Genomic DNA, 20,013 nt, shown 5'->3' with positions numbered 1-20,013 from the left:
AGTGGAAGACCCTGAACTGTCTTCCCTTCGAAAGACAAAAAATCTGGATGTCATCTGCAAGGAGATCATTCCCAAAGCGCTACCTGATATTTTGAGGCTCATTTCTGAACTTTCACATCACAGCGGTCACCTGCATCAGGAGGATTTCGAGCACACGCTCATGACGTTGGTGTACACCTCGCAGAAAATGGTCAACTCAGTTGAAGAACACCAGAGGGAAGCGTGGGCTCGGTCCTTCTCTGGTTTGTTCAGAGCTCTTAAAAAGGATCTGACTCTGACAGACTGAACGTTTGGGCTGCTGACGTCAGTTTAATATGAAAAACATGAGCAACATATGCTAATCAGCGTTCTAGCTTTACACATTCTGAAACGTTCTACTTTCAGAAACAAATTAAAGTTTAAGTGCAGAAAATTAAGCCCTTAAAGTCCAACTCATCTTTTATCATGAGAGTTTTTAGCCAAAAGGGGTTTAGTCATTCACCTCTGAGTTGCGAGCGGGGCAGTTGGCGCGGAGCAACTTCACCCTCCTTCGCTGCTGAGAGCTCTTGGTTTACAAGCTCTCCTGCTAGCAACAACCCCTCACACCCCCACCCCAACATTAGCGGTGCAACAAAAGGGCATTTTTTTCGTCTGCTCCTGATTTGAATAAAGAAATACTCAGAAATGCAAATGTTAAGCTTAATTTTCTTTGTAAATATACTCCATTATCATAAAAATGCCACAAGAAGATGTTGAAATACAAAAAAAACGCAATTTTCATCTGAATTAGTCTTTAATTAAAATTAATATGTGCTGATTCAAATGTGAGTTCTACTATTTACAAAAATATACATTCATGGATGCATAGGTAGAGCGTGAAATAATGAGTTTATTGACATTTACAAGTCTTCATAGTGTTTATATATTATCCACAAGCACCTGGATGTGACAAAGTTCTGATGCTAAGTCAAAGAAATGGGGCTGGTTTTAAAGAACTTAAGGATTTAGTATTGACTTTTACTCAAAAAGAAGCATGAATGCACCAAATTCATACTTTTTTTCCTTTTAAAGCAAATTGGTTCTTTTGTTTTTTGTTTTTGTCTGAGAAAAAAAAAAATTGTTTGTAATTCATTCTTAAGAATTTAAGCAATGAAAGTTCCACCTTTACTCAGTTTTGTAAATACCGTTTCTCATAGCTGAACATGGAACACAGAGCTACCTTCTCCTTTTGCATCATACCCTACGATGCCATACTATCTGTGCTGCCAGTGATGACGTTGATCTTCCCACAAGATGGCACGCTAGAGCGACTACAGGTCTCATGGTCCGATCCCGATGTTGAATTGCGATGTTTGCAAATTTTCCAGTGGCTGCTTGGGCTCTAGTGAGTTTTGGAGTCCAGGAGGACAGAACGGTATGTAACGAAGCCAGGAAAAAGTGGAAAAGTAGGCGCTGATGCCAAAGGGGAGACTGTAGACCTCTCCGCTCTCCAGCGTGTTACTGCAGTCGTCCTCGTGAGCCTTATTCCAGGCCAGGATGCCTCGTTCCTGCTTGGTTCCTGTTGAAAGCCAAGAAAGTCCCGATAAGTTACTTTGTGCTTTAGGGTTTTTTCCTGGAAGTGTGATGTAGTGCCGAGTTTAAGTCTATTGTTCTGACATGTCATGTGAGCCCATAACCCTTAACCAGGTCTCTATGCTGAATTATGTTGTTCCTTTGACCCTTTAATCAATCTAACCGTCGCCAAATGATTGTGCGTGGCCCAAAACCTACACAAATGCAAACAATGTGACATCAAATGGAGGATGTCAGACCTAAGATAAAGATAGTAAAACTGGACCTGGAACTGTGTTATCCAGTATGAAGCCGAAGAAACCCCCAACAAACATGCTGGTTGTCAGTAGAACCTGCAGCATCTGGTCAAGTTCTACCACACCTGCACACAACAAAAGCCCCGTTAGCAGAAAAGGTCACTGTTGATGGCTTTGTTAAATTGATATAAATGATGTTTTCCCCCACCTGTAGCTATAGCTTTGGGGTTTTTTAAGATCCAGTTAGGAATGACCAGACCAGAGAACATGGAAAATCCAAAAATGAAGATGTTTCGAGAGGAGTTCATGTCCGTGTACTGAAAAGAGTCACCGAAAAATGGTTTGAGCCTTTTAAAGAAAGAAAACAATTATTTTAGAAAAGAGTCTATAGGTGTCATACCTGCAGGTTAGAAACTCCAGCAGCACAGATGACACCAAACATGACCATAAACATTCCTCCCATCACTGGAGATGGGATGGTGGTAAAGATAGCACCCACTTTGCCGAGGACACCCATTACAATCATCAGGACTCCGCTGGCCACTATCACCACACGACTGCCCACCTGAAAAAGGATAAGGTTAGACGGACACAGGAGAAGGAGGTTCTCTGCATGAGCTACTGAACATTTTTGGCTAAAAGGCAGACTAGATAGAGAAAGATAACTACAAGGAACTGCATTTCCAGAAGAAAATGCAGGGTTAAATGCTGTATTGCTGGGTAAAAATTAATCTCAAGGGGTAATAATTGGCACAAAAGAAATTAAGAAGGAATTGATCAAAGTTGACCATAATTAAAATGAAAAACAGCACTTTAACAAAGAAAAAAGCCATGGCCGGGTATCTTCTGCACCAAGGATTCCCTATGTGTTTCAATGGAGGCAAAAATCCTGGAAAATCGAGGATTTGAACTGCCAAAAGTCATAGCTGGAAAGAGCTGAACATTGTAATAGTTGAATGGTTAAAATAAATTAAAAATTGTAGGAGTTAAGCGGCAAAAAATGGTGAAAGATACTATAATAAAGAAATAAATTATGAGAAAGAAGAAAACAACAGGTTGAATTAGTATAGAATTAGTAGTAAATACAATCCAAGCAACAAGCATGCAAACCTTTTGATCCTAAACCAAACTCAAGCAAAATTGGTTTCTCTTGATCATTTCTGAATGAGATCTGCATTCCAACACCTTCAGTCCAGAAAAGAACTCTACAAAATCACTTCAATATTCACATTGCACCAATTAAACAAAGTTATCCACCAAAGCTCAGAATACAAATGTACTGTTATTTGGCTTCTTTATCACCCCAACACTAATTTACCATTAATTGCTTCCTGTTCTTACAGATGTAAACTTTGGTTGGAAACATTGACTGTATATGACAACTGGACTGAGTGACCCCTGCCCCGGGCATTCTGAGCAGGACTTACCTTCTGGTTCCAAGAAGCCAAAATCCCATAGACTTCCATAGAGAAATAAACAGCTGTTACTCATTCTATTTGTCAGAATAACCATAACCACTCATGATTTATGAGAGTGGTTGCCTCAGACCAACTCGGACCAATCACTTCTTACTGAAGACATCTGGCTCCAACACATTGGCGTCCACGGCATGACAAAGTGGGGACTGAATTGACTTTATTTGGTCTCCCGGTCAAGCTCTCATATACCGTCAATGGTTGGAAATAATATCTTTTTCTAACGAATGTTCTATTTTTGTGCTTGTTTATGTTTAAGCAAAGCTGTAGTTTCACTCGGTATAGCAGAGTTTGGATTTATTACAGATCTAATCTGACCTAAACAGCATGCCTACCTTTGTTATACCAAGAGCACCAACATTCTCGCTGTACGAGGTGGTTCCGTTTCCAGTCCCCCATGCGCCGGCCAGCAGGCATCCCAGCCCTTCGATGCCAATCCCTCTGTTGATGGCGTGTTTCGGTGGGGGTGGAGCTCCAGATAACCTCGCACAAGCATGATAATCCCCAACAGACTCTATCATGGAGGAAATCACGCCAGCCAAGATGCCGACCACCCCTGCCAGACTCACGGTTGGAATCCCCCATTGACCTAATTGTGGTTTTAAACACACACAAAAATTGAAACTGTGTTTGAAGACAACTCTGTGACACCCAACTGGTACCGTCCAAGAACCATTTTAGTACATCTCTACATCAAGAAACCTTCTTTTTAACTGACTTTTAAAAGTGTAGATCGGAAAAGAATTAGAAAGATTTTTTGCTTTAAGACATTGGTCATTTCTTTGAGCCAGAAATTAAAAAGGTTTCAACACTTTTATGAGAGTTTGACATAAAAATAAAAAAATCCAAGAAAAGAATGGTATCTTCCAACCTGGGTAAGGAAAAGTCAGCCAGGGAGCTTGTTCAATCACGTTTCCTTTCAAATCTGTGCGTGCCAGGTAACCATAGTGGTCTGGGTCAGCAGGAAGCACATTACAGGTGGTCAATATGTAGCAGATCAACCACGAAAAAGTGATTCCCAGAAGAACCTATAGGAAGCACACTGACAGATCATTTTACTAATTCAAATTTTCTATGTTTCTAAAAAGGTTTGTGCATTCCATACATACAGGGAGAATCTGAAAGAGGTAAATTCGAGAGGTGTGGAGCTTTTTATGCTTGTTGTAAGTTGGAAAGGGTACAGAAATGTGACGCAGGTACTGTGAGAACAGGATGATCAGCGCCGTGGTCCTGTATGAGAAGAGTAAAAAGAGTTAAATATTTAGAGGCCGATCCTGCTTTTTTTTTTTTTAAGTACACAGCATTTGAAGAAGAACCAATCTACCAACATTGAAGAGATCCCCCAGTGATTGCCAGCACTGCTGCCAGCTGAGTCAAACAGGGACAGTCCAATAAGAGAGATGGTGGGAGCAATGGTGAGAGGTCCAATGAAGCGCACAAAGAGGCCGATCAGGCCCGAGAATCCAACAAACACTTGAAAAAGGGAGCCCACAATGATGGAGCCCTGCAGCTAAACACACACAATCACCAGGAGGACATGTTTAGTTTTGTGAGTGGGAGGGTCTTCAAAAAAGTCTTTTGTAAGTCACATCCTGACATTGACTTGCTTGGTAACATTTGTACAGTGTTCCCTCGTTTATTGTGGGGGATACGTTCCATAAATAACCTTCCATAGGTGAAATTCGTGAAGTAGGATTGTTTTAAGCCAGTAATACTCCTCCCTGCGCACTTTATACACTTTTCTCAAACAGAAATGAACATTTTCACACTTTTCTCTCTTGTTTAAACTCTCAAAGTTCAAACCTTCATAGAAAAATCAGTCCAAACAAAAATCGGCTCATACTCGAAGATTTGTGTAACTCTAACAAGCTGCATGTGCCGCTTCTCTTTACGAGAAACATGGCCCGGTAAAGATTGATTGACAAGATCAATAGCCAATCAGGACGCAGAACACAGAGCGATGTTGAGAAAAAAAAGTTGGCGAAAACAACAAGACTGCGAAAGGTGAACCGCGAAACAGCGAGGGAACACTGTATCGTGGCTTTTATTTCAACAAGGTACATCTACTAAACCCTGGTCCTCAAAGCCGTAAGTCACATGCACCCATACGGGGGATGCAGGTTTTTTGGGTTGTCTGGGACAGTGGAGGGTCATAGAGGGGAGCAGCTGCATCTTAAGGGGGAGCACAGGTGGGGCTTGCAGTCCCCTTGAGGTTTGTATGGCCACCTTAATGGACAGTTTTGTTGTTGCGTTAAGTGTATCGTGAAGAATTGGTGAGGCTGATGGAGGTTGCACACACTTATGACATACAGGTGATGTCGTACGGCATGCAATTGGTGCACACGCAAATAACCTCGAGGAGCTTATGGTTCACATGATATGCACTCTAATTGTCAATTTTTCTCATTTCTAACAGCCGTACTTCATGCAAGGAACGAGCTCCTTACACAGTGCGCAGGATTGAGCTAAAATTTCCCTTTATGGGTTCAACGAATTATCCATGACCTTGATTTGTGTTGGCCACCTGTGTTCCCTGTACAGGTTCGACCATTTCTGGCCCACAGACAGCCCGTTTCCACCCGTAAGGACATCTGTGACTGAGGCTTAAGATCTACCATCCTGCTTATTGTACAGGTGTCCCCCGTCCAGGTGCTACTGACTAATATGGCCCCCTTAGAACCTGAAATCCCTCCATCCAGCTGATCAGTGGCAAGCGGGTCAGGGACAGCTGGAAAATAAGCAGGTTCATTATTTTTGAGGACCATGCTCAGGTAATCTACAAGAGTGTAGAATCTCAATCAAGTAGGACCTTTATTGCTATTGGATCACTCTATAGTCAAACTAGAATGTAGGACACAACATAGAATACACAAAAGGGAAATGAGATTTCTGAGTAGGACCTCTAATCCCTGTAAAAGTGATAATATTGAAGATAAAGAAGCAAAAGCCTTGTGACTGACGTGATCATTGCAGATTACTCACCGCTCTCATCCGACTCTGCCAGACTTCAATGAACTCAACCGAGGACGTGTTGACCAAGCTGGCGTTCTGTGTCCAGGCGGGACACGTCCACTCCGGCATGGACAGCATCGCCATGGAGGGGGCCAACAATGTGAAGGTGCCGCCCTGCAGAATGGGGAGCCTGGGAACAAAGGTGGGGGGGGGGGGACTACTTAGGGGGAAAACACGAGTTCTGGCGATTCCCTTTTGTCTCCGTTTACAAATAAGGACACGGTTTATTCAAATCATGTGAAGATTGTGAGTCGCTCTCCAATTAGACACACGCTTGAGGTCAAGTGGGTAACAGTAACAAACTGCTGATTTTTTGCTCACTTCCCTTTTAGATTTTGCAGACAGAACTCGACTTTTGAGGGAAGAATTAAAAAGAAAAGTAGAAAGAAAATATGCACTTTTAAGGAAAACAAACAAAGAGCATGAATATCTGTCAATGTGAGACTACAGGATGACAGAAATATTTTGAAAAGTTTAGCTTCCTTTTTTTTTCTCTCAGCTGAATCCCAGCAACTTGGAGAAAGATAAGAAAGCATCAGTGGTGCTTGACCAGGAGAATGTGGGTTTAGCAGGAACCAGATTCCAAACATAATGAGATGGAAATTCCTTCACTAATCCATCAGTGCAGGCTGGGTTTGCACTCTTCTCCAATGGAGAGAACACTACAAGTTTACAAACTAAATGACACGCAGTGTTTTGTGTTCTTGCTTATCTTGTTGTGGTTCATTCTTCATGAGGGCATTTTGGTCACATTGGTCCTGTATTGTATTGTTTTGAACTTGTTTCAGAGAAACATTCGTTTTGGTAGATTGTGTGTTATTTGATAATGGATCCTGAAATATGTTCCGTGTCATCCTTAACGTCTAAACTGTCACCTCTCTGTGAGTCCACAGACACGGTGAGGACTAGCAGGATTTTTTTTTTTTTTTAAACCAAGCCTTACAGTATGGCGGAGGTTAAGATGGAAAGCTGAAAGGTTGCTCTGTTCTGTTCGCCTAACAGGACGGATCAGCGTGATCCTGCTGTACTGCCAGATTACTGAGTTAGAGTCTGAATGAATCTTTATTCCTGCAGCACATTACAACACCATCAGGGTGCCAGAGTCAAATGTAAAATTGAGAAAGTTAAGAGCAAATATTGAAAAAATTAGAATAAAAAAAATGGCAATAAAATACACAACAGACATAGGAATTAAATAGAGTGTCACCAACTACTAAGTGTTCAAAGCCATTGTAAAAAAAATGAGGTCTTCAGTTCACAATTAAAGTTATTTTGGTCTGATCTTATGCGCTGCTCTGAAGGAATAAATTCTATAAACAGAGCTGACAACAAAACATTTCCGGTCACCACAGTGTTTCTGACATGACAAGCAACTACTAGTTGGCAGACCTAAAAGTCCCATTTGGTCATCTTTTGATCTTAATTTTCAAAGCATTTCCATACGTCTTTAATCATGATTGTGCCGTTTTTAGCAAAAATTAAAAAGTCTGTGTCGTTTTTGAGAAACAGTTTCAGTGAGAGTTCATCAGAAATTCAACACTGATTTGTTTGTCTCACGGCTTAACAACAACAAAAATGGCGAGCCATATTGAACATTGTCATCTATAATATTGTCTTCCTGCTATCCAAGCGTCTATTTTAATCCACGTTCCTTATACGGCCTTCCTTCCTCCTTACCTAATTCCAAAGGTAACTTGTAGCAGAGTGCAGATACCAGAAACAAAGAAGATGGTGCTGATGAGGTGGCTTTGAGTCAGGCCGTCATGTTGCAGACACAAACCCTGGGACAGGATCAGAGGGATGGCGATGATGCCCCCAAAGGCAGTAAGACAGTGCTGAGGGGGCAACATTTGGAAAACTTTAGAGCACGAGGAAAACTATAGTAAACAAAAAAACACACACACACATATTGAAAAGCTGTTACAAGCCTGTGATTAAAACCCGTGGGCTCTTTAAGCAAATTTCACAGCCTTGGTCCTTACCACTAAAACCAAGTCTAAGCTGCCGTTAAGATGATGTCACGCTCTCATGTAACACTGTTGTGTTTGCATTGTTACATAACATTACCAGTAACCCTTTTACAATCAAGTCCCCAGAGTCCTGACACACCTGAGTGCCCAAGAGGATGCAGAGGTACCAGGGAGGAACATCTGTGACACAATACGCCAGTTTGTTGTTGTCTTCATCGATGGATGAGTCCAGATCCTCTCCAGAGTCTGGGAGGTCACAGAAACGTCCTTCCAGCTTTCAGGGGTCAAGCAGGGAGGTAGAGACGGTTTAAAAAATGCTAGAGTTCCATCCATCTATCCATCCATTCATCCAGAATCCACTGAATCCCTTTCACATGGTTGCTGGAGCCTATCCCAGCTACTATTGGGTAAAGGCGGGGCTCGCCCTGACCCTGAACAGCTCGTCAATCCATTGCAGGGCCACACACTCACATGCACACCTAAGGGACAATTTAGAGACACCAATGACACACGTTTTTGGACTTTGGGAAGAAAATGAACCCACACGTGCACCTGAACATGCAAACTCCACACACAAAAAAAAAGCACAGCCAGGATTTGAACCTGAGGCAAGAGTGCCAACCACTGCTCCACCATGTACCCCAACACAACTTTTCTTTCAGGAAAAATGCTGTAAAAATGACTTTAGAAGTTAAGAAAACAAACAGCTTCTAAAGTAATTTTACTGAGGGAAATCAGTGAACAGAAAAATGAGAAAAAATAATTTCAAATTCTTTCAGATCCATTTTTATTTTATTTTGGTTGGTCACATCAAAAAGTATGAAGATGGAAGTAATTTAAAATATTTGAGAGCTTGTGTTAATCTTAGTTATCGGTCACATATTTCTCATCTATTTGACATAATTAATGACTTGTTAAGGTTTTATTAGGACTTTTGTTTGGCCCTAATGCGGGTTAAGTCAGAGTTAGAGTTAGACATCAGCTGGTTAGGGTTAATTTACAGGAAAATGCAGAGACATCAAAACAATCCTCTCGGCTTTAATAAAAATTGAGTGTTTATGAATGAATTTCTGACACATGCAAACAAACACAACAATGTCCATTGCATTACTTGAAATGTTCCCTTATAGTTTATATTTTCTCATACCGCAGCATATTTTTACTGCACTGATAAAACGTATTAAGAAGGCATTTAGGATCAAACTCTAACATTTATAAAGTCAGACCAGATCAGCTTACAGATTCGAATCTGGGTTAACTAGAACATTTGAAACGATTCCTCAGTTCTTCTTAAAGTTTGGAAACCAGAGCAAAAGTTGTACTCACTGCAAACGCATAGTTGTCAAGTCCATTGTTTTCTTTTTCTACAGTCATGTCACCTTCAGTCTGAAGACTCAGCTTCAGCTCAAAGAAAGAAAATTTAAAAAAACAAAACAACAGAAGTGAAGAAAAAAAAGAGACAGATGGAAATGAGTGCAGACAGAGAGGACTGGACCGGAGCATCTACCAGTGCAGGAAGAGAGTCGGGAGGCGGGAGAAGGGGTGGGGAAGACAGTGTGCTATGAAAGGCAGATTTCAGACACGGGACGGCAGCTCGTGTTGATTGAAACGGGTCCAAGCAGCTGCTCATGTGAGCCGAATTACAACAGTGGCAGCAGCTGACCGGGCAGCAGTTTGAAAGGCAGGAGACTGTCTCACTGCTTCTGTCTCAAAAGGAAAAAACACTTTTGGCAGCAAAAGACATTAAACCACACAGGAAGTGGAATGAGGCTGAATGTAGTCCGAACAAGAATTGTGTGAGGAAAAGAAATCAAAATAAAATAATTAAAATGGTCTTTTCTTATTTATTTGTACTTTTCCTAATTCACAGCAAGTTAACCGTTTTAAAAAGTGAAAAAACTGTAAGATTTGCAGAAAGAAATAACTTTTTTACCCAATCTGCACATTTTTTTGGCTAACTAAATCCGCGATGATTTAAAAAATATTTCATTTCTTCAATTTTCTTCATTTTAACAACAAATATTAGTAGGATTTTCTTCCCTTTTTAGCAAACCCCCAGGACAATCACATGTTGGCAAAGTATCAGACGACACAAAGCTGGTATTGATGAGTCGCTGGTGGAAGTCTTGTAAATGGAAACTTCATTTTCCAATTTACTGTGCGACTCTGTTTCCCTCCAAAACAATATTAGTTTAGGTGACATTATTAGTGTAAATGAAGAGTTCTATGGCCTCCAGCATCTGCTTAATTATCGTGCCTCTGGAGTTAACCGCTGCACATTTGTGGTCTGCATCTTCGTGCACTTTTGCCGCTCTCTGAGACTATTTCCCTAAGAGAGAGAGTTGCATTCTGGGCCACGGGCTTTAGGTCTGTCAAAGAGGCACACAGAAGACACACACATGACCATGATTCCCTTTAATGCAAGTTACCAAACAAAACCTTTGAAAGGTCATGCATTCCTGCCAGGGGATATGAATGCTTTTAGACATTTAAAAATCCCCAAACCACCCGTGTGCAGATCGTCTCAATGATATCAAGACTTCATTCTTTCAGTGAGGAATAAATACCCAAAAGTCTAAGTAGCAGAATTGTGTGAGAATAATGTATTTGAAAAACTCAAATATTCAAAAAGAAAGTCCATCAAACAGAACATTGCAAGGAAATCAAACTCACATGCTGCAGACCACAGAGACTGTTAGCACTTAGGATCTGCTGTGTGAGCATGTGACTGTGTGTCATGTATGAAGATCAATCACATGTTGGACAGCAACTGTATATACATTTTAAAAAACATTTCACAAAAGATGCACAGAAACCAAATCTCTAACGTTCATTGTTGTGCTCAGGTAGAAAAAACAAGACGATTTGTTTAGCCTTTACATCTCTTTATGTTCACTTCTGTAGAAAATGGAATTAAAGGATTTAGAAGGGGTGCCGGTACCCAACAGGTGAAACAAAAACTGCTTAAAGTGAGGGGAAAAAAAGAAAAAAAGCTGCAGAATTTTAGTCGAAGCCTCAAAGATTATTGTCAAAATTAGACGTGAACCTAATCAGAGATCGTTTGTAGGCAGTTTGGACAACCATGCAGTCATTTCAGCTACAGCCTCTTGTGGTTCCTCTGACTGGAACACAGAGGCTCAGAACAAAAAATAACACAAATTATTATCAAACTAAATGAAAGAAAAACGCACGAAAAACCCCACTTATGTGACAGTTTATCCATAAATCTAAAACAAATGAAGTAGGATTGAAATAAAAGCATTTTCTCGTTTTGTCATTTATTGAATTTGACCATTTTGGCTTTAATATAAGGAACCTTTTCTTGTTTGTTCTTTAGGGCGACTGGGCTTTGACAGGAGAAGGCATTCGTGCTTTAATGACTCTTGTGAAATATGTCTCAGGGACAAAGATGTCAAAGCAGAAAATCACTGGGAATTCTTTGAGGTGGCAGAACAAAAAGCACCATGAATGAGCCCGGCCACGTCTAAAACAGCTGTTAGACAGAGTCTATTAGAGACCGACCACTTTTGGAAGATGTACTGTATTTCAATTTTTGGGGAAAATTTTGAACTTTTCTATTCTGAATTTGCCTGAGTTTGTTAGTTACCTCTTCGCCCATGTTTTATGAAAACTCCAAAACCACTAGATGGAGACAAATTGTTTCCCTCCTCCACGGTTCAAGGACTCTCTATCAACCAAGACGACGAGTGTTTGTGCCGGAAAAAGTGACCTGTTGTGTGATGGCATTGGGAGGCCAGCGTGATAAGAAAAATTTAAATGAGCCATAAATCCGGTGATAAAAAAAAGAAGCTAAAGCTTATCTGTAATTTTACAGCTGAGAATTATCTAAGTGTGATAGAAGCCACAGAAACATTGAGGTTTTTTTTTTTTTAAGGCTGGATCTACAGTGCAGGGAATTCTGGTTTACTCTGCTTCCGGGAGAAAACATTCCCTAAAAAACGTTTCCAGTAAACTTTGTGAGGATTAACCATAAAATAAGATTAAACATTTATTATAAGAACAATTTGAAAGACTAAGAAGAAGAAAAAAGTTCTGATGCTGATTGCTGAGTTTTCCTAGAAGTTACTGAGCGCTGAATCCCGCCAATGGCTCCTCCTCCATTATAATCATGTGAGACAAGTCAAACAGGCTGACAGAGGACACCCCCATGTGCCCTCAGTGCAGACAGAAGATTGAAACAAGAGTCTTTTTCTATGCTGAGTAGAAGTCAAAACGTCTTCAGAGGCTGAATAAGGATCCATTTTTCAGAGGGACGTACAGATGTGCTGATGGCGGGAGAAAAGCTACTGGAAATGTGGTCAAGAAGGGAGACGGACAAGAGAACCAAAGGGAATGAAGGAACCCAGACCCAGAAAAGAATCTCCCATTCGATTGAAGAGATCCTCCGGAGGCCCACCTGTTCCAGAAAAGAGACTGGAGTTTATCGGCACTGGTCTGTTATCAAAGAAAACAACAGACCCAACCAGCACTCATGCACAGGTAAGGTTCAACCAAAAAAAGAGGAAGAAAACAAACCAAAGATATTCATGATTCCGCATGCATTCTTTTCTCATAGGAGCTCCACAAATCCAGCTTGAAGAGTCGCCTAAATCTGGTGCAGATTGTAAGAGTAAGTCACAGAAAGGAATTCCCATGATGCCACACCACGATGTATTATGGCGCTGATGATGAAGGCCAGTGACCACCTTTTTGTTAGCAGGTCAGATGAAGAAGAGGCAAACCAGAATCACTTTCACGCCGTTTCAGGTGCAAGAGCTGGAGGCGGTTTTCCACACGAACCACTACCCAGACGTCAACACCAGAGACGCGTTAGCCTCCCGCCTGCAGCTCAGCGAAGGCCGCATACAGGTAGGTTTCATCGCCAGCATCATCACAAATATGACGGAGGGTAAAATTAAAAACAACGTAAAATGTTTAAGATTGTTTGGATTTGTTTCCTTCTGGCTCATTGCTGTGATTTTTGGTTTTCTTGCAGAGTATTTTTATCAAATAGGATGTTTTACGGTTTACTGGTGTTATTTTCTTCCTGCCTAAAAGTCATCAGTAGGGTAAACAGTACAGGTCTTTGATTCTTGCATGTGCCAAAAGACAATGTTGGAAGAGATTAGATTAAAGCAGCATTAGCTGGAGAGATTGATGGATTTCGTATATTTATTTATAGCTAAATGTATAAATGGACATTTATATTTTGGGTCTGTTTTATTTTTATTTTTAGTCCAGACAGTTGTGAACTCAAAGTATTTTCTATGTTTCTTCTTACAAATTCTGCTGCATAATGACCTCATGAAGTTTGTTTTAGTTTTGGTCATGACTCTTTTTTTCTTAACTACATTTTGTTTAGCACATTTATTTATAAAAGCAAATGTTATAAATGTAAATATCTTCAGATTGACTCATTTATTCCCACCTGTCAGATATTTATACAATAATACACTATATTGTAGCTGGTGGATTATTCACTTATGAAATTATTCGACCACTACTTTTCACTCAAGTCTATTTTTACACAAGCGAAATTTCATCTTCAGCTCTTGTGCTTCAGATTTGGTTCCAGAACCGCAGAGCAAAATGGAGAAAGACTGAAACGTTGAGGGAGCTGGAGCTGATCACCAGGCAACACTTGCCTTCAACAAATCCACACCCCCTTTACTGTGAGGTAATCCAACTTTTCTACTAAAAAGGATGAGGGGAACCACAGCAGGAAGATCCTAAATCTGTGCTGCTTTTTTCCAGGAGCCGCTGGGCCGTGTGTGCTGGGCGCCGTGCTGCTCACCCAAGCCTGTAGAACCAAGGCTGTTCTTCACATCCACGCCAACACACGCTGTGCTGAACACAAGCCACAGGACTCTCTGCTTCAACATGCTGAGGACAGAACGATAGCACACTCAAAACTTTCCAATCCAACCTGTTAACGGCTCTATATTACGGCTGAAAATATGTTACATTTTGTGAGTTGGGAGGGCCGTTTTGGAGGAAGAGCAGCAGGAGATTTTTGTATTTATTATTAAAGTTAACAAACAAAAAAAAATCATTGTTTGTTCTCAGAAATTAAAGACTGGGATTAAAATATTCTAGTATGTTTTGCTTGATCTGTGCTGCTACGTGCATTAAGGGGGTGTCAGTGTGGCATTACTGCCCCCCCGAGCATGTCCATTTATTTTTCATGACACCACATATCCTTGTCAGAGATAAGATAGCTCTCTGCCCTGAATCGTTCATCTGTTTGACTTTTTGACGACCTCTCCTTATCTTAATTTGGGCTTGTAAATGGAGGTTATTCGCAGGTCAGCCAGGTGAAGTGTAAGATTTGTCAAATCCCTTCAAACAGCAAAATATCCGCTAAAATATCCCTCCATTTTGGGATGTATAAATGTCCTCATGGTCATGTTTAAACACCCGTTTCACCCTACAACTGTTTTATACAAAAATAAATTGTATGCCTTCCCTGTTACCTTTGCATTTATAACATTTGTTTTCCTTGTACGCCAATGAAACTCTTACGTCGTCCCTATTCAAAGAAACCGCAGAGAAAACATTTTTTTACTGAGAAACAGAAGACCTTCCAGATTTGCTCAGTAACTGATTGGACAGCACCGTTGCTGATTAGATGGCTTTGACAACAGTTAAACTTTTCACCCCGGTCATATCTGCTTATTGCGTGCATGATACTTTTTATTGCTGGCCTCATGGGCGGAGCCACGGGGGACGAAAATAGTTAATGGAGAAAAACAAAAACCTTGATGATACTTGTACTTGTACACACTTGTATAACCATCATCAAAGCATGCCCTAATGATTAGAGACCACCGTTTCCATTGCTCTGAAGTGTCATAGGATAGATTATTCTGATGGCGTAGAAGCAAAATGCATCAGAATGGTGTAGCTTTCCTCAAATTGTGTCCAATTCCAGTTTGTTTTTGTCATCGCTCTTTAATTCTTACTGAAAAATAAACGGGTTCACTTTAGAAATGCAGAGTTAGACGGAAAGCAGTACTTTTTTCAGTATCTCTAAACTGCCACGCAATCTAAAAGGTAAACTCTGGGGTTGATGGGCTGAAGGTGAAGCAGTGTATAAAAGAAATCACACAAAAAAAAAATATGGCTAAAATCTGTAGGATATAACCAAAAAAACCAAGGAAGACAAGTGATAAGTTCAATTTCTGACATTGACAGTCTAAACGCCACTGTGTCGTTTGGTTAGGCTTGTTTCCAAGTCGCTTGATCTATAGAGTTATGTAAAAAAGGCTCTACAATTTGTAAAAATAAAAAGAAGAAGATTTGGTGTAAAAGCTGTGTTTAGATTTATTTAAGTTTAATATATTTGCAACAACAATTCCACATCAGATATTTATTTTTCTGGTCCAGTATGTGGAGTTCCCGACTTTTGAATATATATTTTTTTTTTAAGTTGCAAATTTAAACAAAAGGTGGTGGGAAGTTTTTCTTACATAAAATGTTCTTTTAAAGAAACGTTAGTGACTATATGCACAAACCAGGAGTTTACAATCATTTCACTTCACATTATTTAATTTGGCAACTTTAATACAACCTACATATCTGGGTTTGACAAAGCAAAAGGCTGCAAAAAGACACAAAAGAGTTTGTTTACACAAGTAAACGCTTCAGTTTATTTAAAAAAAACAATTAATTATTATTTTAAAAAAACTCATCAGACTATGTGCCAAAGATAACAGAGACCATCCAGGCTGTTATCACCAAAAGGTGCAAAATCCACAGTTTGAGATAGAAATGGAGATTTATCATCGTGCATGTGATGTGGTACTGCAGGCTTACTGAAGTAGAAGTACCATGCAGTAAAAGTGATGCAGAGATGTGCTGCACATTAAAATGTTTACAAGAAAAATGTTGATCCAGCTTTATGACACTAAACAAACTTTTGAATCCAGCATTCATGAATTAAAACATACAAGCTCCTAGATATACATTAACTGAAAACATATTTCTCAAATGTTTTTTTGATTAAAGGATCATAAAAATATTTCATAAAGGTAAAAACATAAAAATATCTTACAGTTTTTTCAATTTTCTGCATTAAAAAACTGCATTTAACGGTTCATGTTGCACAATTTCCTTTCAAACTAAAATATTACAGGTTTTAATTAAAAGTTATATCGTACTTTATTTTTTTCAAATTTGTAACGCATTACTTGATGGATGAAGTTACTTTTTTATAACACCTGTAAAAGTTTCATACCATAAAGTTTGTCTTTTTAATGAAGGTAAAGAAATAAAGTTACCTGATAAAAACACAGTTAAAATGACTCCACCTCTCCAACAGCAAAGGTGTGACTCATTTTTTGGCCGTGTGCAAAATCCAGGAGTGCACCCACAGAAGTGACATGTTCGGGTCTGAAACTCAACGGAAAATTTGACTCAGTAAATTGGAAAAAAAGAAAAGCACATAAAATGACTGCAGTAATGAACAGAAATCAAAATTGACTTTTGTTTTTTCTTTGTGAAAGCCTCTTTTGTGATTTTGCAGATTTGAACGATTAATTGTGTGGCAGTTGGTCTCTTACCTTCACATTTGTAATGAGTTTCTTCTGACTCTGATGACAGGAAAGTGATCTGAAAATCACCAATTATCTTATAAAACAGGTTTTTGGGCTGTGGGAGGAAACTGGAGAGAAACCCCATTCATGTGTAAGGAGAACATGCAAACTCCACACAGAGAGAAGGGCCAGGATTTGAACCTTCGCACTGAGGGGCACAGGTGCTAAGCCAGGTGTCAGCAACTTTAAATTAAATTTAAATCACAAATTTAAGGCCCAATCAGGTCAATTTCCTACCGACTACAACCAAACAGGAGCCACAAAGTCTCTCTGTACCCTTTAGAAAAGTAAAACAAAACACTTGTTTTAATTTATCGAGATTATGATAAATATAAATCAATTATTGTTCTATTTTTGGCACAAATACAACATACAAATACAGAAAAGAATGCCATTTTTTTCCAAATCTGAAATAGTTCATCATTTTTGACAGAGGTTCACATGACTTCCTTTCAAAGTAAAGCACCCTTTTATTCATCTTAATGCAGAAAATAGTAGGTAGTGTTATGACTAAAAAAAAAAAAAAACTATATGCAACTTATTTGAACATTTGTGCTGCCTCGCAGACAGAAATCTGTAAATAAATAAAAAAAAACTAAAATTAAATCAAAGCTAATTAAGTGACCCTTTCTGGATTTCTGGACTTTAAGGCGCTCTAAAAATTATTGAATTGTTTTGAAAAAATAAAAACAGAAAATCCACCCAATAATCTGGTCACTTTAAGTATGAATTCTGGTTGATTTTCTGTCATAAGCGGCGTCCAAAATGTTTTAGAACGCCTTCAATAAACTATAAAGACTCGCGGCTTAAAGAATTGTTGGAGGATTATGGGTAGTGTAGTCAGTGGCCTTGCAGGCGATGTGTACTGTAACTTATCCACTTGTGGCTCCTGAGCCTCAGGTTGCAGATCCCTGTGCTAACCACTGCACCATGCCCTTATGTTTTTAAAAAACAAAAAATAATGTAACTATTTTTTTAACTTAGTTTTGTTTAATTTGATTTATTTAGTGTGATTGGATGGCAGGTGAGAAGCTCCATATGAATTGAATTTCATGGGACAAAAGTCTTTATCTCACACAAAGAAGACCGTTTTCATTGTTATTTCTTGTCGAAAAATACAACTTGGCATTTATTCCACCATTATTTGACACAGATTGTAGAAACACAAAGAAAAATGTAAATAATCACAATTCTACCCCTCTTTTTCCAGATAGATAGATAGATAGATGCGACATTCTTTATGTTGTGACATTCTTTATCCAACAGGTGGCGCTCGTGCCTTCATGAATAGGCAGAAATAATTGCATTTTTTCTTTTTTAGAGGAATAGACCGGAATTCATTTTACAGATACTGTCATCTTTACTAAAGTGATGCTGTAGAGCCGCAGCTGCGCCCAGGACGCATCGATGTTTGGACACTGTTCCTGCTCTTCAGCTGCTTTTCACTCTGTGACGGGGTGTGGAGGGGGGGTTTCAGCCTCCGCCCGCCTCGTTGCCCCGGAAAGGTGGTCAGGCTGAGGTGAACGACGGACCACCAGAGGGGTAATTCCGACCCAACTGCCACAGAGGGGCGATGGCCGCCGGGGGAGGATGCGCGCGCTCGATGGATCAGTACCGGGCCGAGGTGGAGAGGCTTATGCAGGAGCTGGCCGAGGCGAACCGGGAGAAGATCCGCGCGGCGGAGTGCGGTCTGGCCGTCCTGGAGGAGAACCAGACGCTGAAGCAGAAACACGCGGAGCTCGAGACGGAGCAGGAGAGCCTCAGGAAGGAGCTGGAGCAGCTGCAGGAGGTAAGGGGAGCCGGTGCTCCGCCGCGTCGGGGAGTGGGGCGGGAAGCGCAGTGCGGTCAGGTGTGTCGACCCCAGTTTACGCCTGAAGGTTCCGTCTGGTTCGTCACTGCGCTGCGTAAACAATCATGTTGGTGCGCCAAAACAAGACTTTTAGAGGAGAAATGTGCCTTCAACTGAATGTCAAACTAGTCTTTAGGTGTGTTTTTGAAAACTGAGCTTGTTCGGCCCAAAGTGAAGATGCTGCTGCTGCTGCTGCAGGGGATGCTGAAAAGTCTGTACTGCAGGCTGAGGAAGTGTCCACCTCCCCACTCCAGTGCAGTGCTCTTCATCGAATCGTTACTTTCCAGTAACTTCGCTTTTCGCCGTTTTGCCAGTTTGCAGCCTGTATATATGAACCCCCCAGCATCCTCCAGGATGGAACTGGGCCTCCAGCTGAGTTGCTCCCCTTAGCTTCATCTGTTTGACAAAATGTTGCTTGAAACTACAAATTAAATCTTAAGAAAACACAAATCTAGAGCAGATTTTTGAATTAATGTGCTTCTCCTAGCCAGGACTTCCATAAAAAAAAAGATTCTTAATCTCAATGGGACATGGTTAGGTGAAAAAATACTTTTAGGTTATCAGGAAAACAGATTAAAACGTGAATTATTTTGCTTTTTAGTTCTTTTATTTTGAAAGGATTGTCAAATTCACTTTTTTTGTTACCTCATTGGATACATTCAATACAAAATAACTGCAAAGATAAGGTTTCTTAGTCTATGGGTTTATCCTACATTCATTGTCACATGTTTATGATAAGATGAAGAGTGCTGTGGGCCTGAATAACAAGTGCTTGGATGCTCCTTCATTAATGAACATGGATCTGTAACAAGATGCTGATGCTGACAGAGCCTCCAGCTCAAGGTTATGGACATCTCAAAAGCCCAGGAGACGGAGGACAAGAAGGTTTAAAAAAAATGCAATATATATATATAAAAGTAGAATCTTTGATTACGGTAGATTAAAAAATAGATAATGCATAAAGTCATAATTCCCTTCGAGTTTATACCTTCATCCAGTCTTAAGCACGTTTAATCCTTCATCTGAAAGCTGTATTGACTGATTTTCACTTGCAAGAAAACCACAAATCTATATTTCTGTCTCTGCTGATGCTTCTTAAAAAAAACACCAAAATCATTATTTTAAAAAGTTCATTATATCATATATCCAGTTTGATTTGCCTATAGTTCAGAATAACAGATCAGGACAAAGAGGGAACTGTCTGTCTGATTTCTCACAAAATCTGATGGATTATGATGGAAAATGCTGCTAAAACAGACAAATCTAAAACATGTCATGGTTGAAGGAGGAGAGCTGACGAAGTGACAATGACAGATATAAATTCTG

At 40.0% G+C, this 20,013-nt stretch overlaps 3 protein-coding genes across 7 annotated transcripts in view; 2 read left to right on the top strand and 1 right to left on the bottom strand.

The window, feature by feature from the left end:
• Nucleotides 1-753: 753 nt before the first annotated feature.
• Nucleotides 754-9,868, bottom strand: slc23a4 (solute carrier family 23 member 4). Its single transcript, XM_004069853.5, has 12 exons — nucleotides 9,571-9,868; nucleotides 8,384-8,518; nucleotides 7,952-8,109; nucleotides 6,245-6,404; nucleotides 4,591-4,772; nucleotides 4,372-4,492; nucleotides 4,134-4,290; nucleotides 3,598-3,851; nucleotides 2,188-2,352; nucleotides 1,996-2,104; nucleotides 1,817-1,912; nucleotides 754-1,537 (listed from the first exon to the last, which is right to left on the bottom strand). The coding sequence occupies exons 1-12, from the start codon at nucleotides 9,745-9,747 to the stop codon at nucleotides 1,299-1,301; spliced, it is 1,953 nt and encodes a 650-aa protein (XP_004069901.2). The 5' UTR covers nucleotides 9,748-9,868; the 3' UTR covers nucleotides 754-1,298.
• A 2,512-nt stretch (nucleotides 9,869-12,380) lies between these two features.
• LOC105354278 (intestine-specific homeobox) lies at nucleotides 12,381-15,554 on the top strand. Of its 3 annotated transcripts, none has more exons than XM_078949062.1 (5): nucleotides 12,381-12,744; nucleotides 12,821-12,874; nucleotides 13,012-13,113; nucleotides 13,808-13,921; nucleotides 13,999-15,554. In XM_078949062.1, the coding sequence occupies exons 1-5, from the start codon at nucleotides 12,598-12,600 to the stop codon at nucleotides 14,143-14,145; spliced, it is 564 nt and encodes a 187-aa protein (XP_078805188.1). In that variant the 5' UTR covers nucleotides 12,381-12,597; the 3' UTR covers nucleotides 14,146-15,554. The 3 variants fall into 3 exon arrangements, with proteins under 3 accessions (XP_078805188.1, XP_011474800.1, XP_011474799.1); XM_011476498.4 differs by having other exon boundaries at nucleotides 12,398-12,744; nucleotides 12,965-13,113; XM_011476497.4 differs by having other exon boundaries at nucleotides 12,398-12,744; nucleotides 12,962-13,113.
• Nucleotides 15,555-18,109: 2,555 nt separating this feature from the next.
• The window catches only part of bicd1a (bicaudal D homolog 1a), a 32,301-nt gene continuing 30,397 nt past the window's right edge, over nucleotides 18,110-20,013 (top strand). For all 3 annotated transcript variants that reach the window (XM_011476501.4, XM_011476500.4, XM_020704274.3), the window contains exon 1: nucleotides 18,110-18,627. In XM_011476501.4, the coding sequence (XP_011474803.1) occupies nucleotides 18,412-18,627 (216 nt within the window). In that variant the 5' untranslated portion in view covers nucleotides 18,110-18,411. The remainder of the gene's footprint in view (nucleotides 18,628-20,013) is intronic.

Source organism: Oryzias latipes, chromosome 6 (genome assembly GCF_053564925.1).
Source record: "Oryzias latipes strain Hd-rR chromosome 6, Olatipes_Hd-rR_3.1".
Taxonomy (NCBI): domain Eukaryota; kingdom Metazoa; phylum Chordata; class Actinopteri; order Beloniformes; family Adrianichthyidae; genus Oryzias; species Oryzias latipes.
The sequence above is the reverse complement of the archived record's forward strand: the minus strand, read 5'-3'. Positions and strand labels throughout refer to the sequence as shown.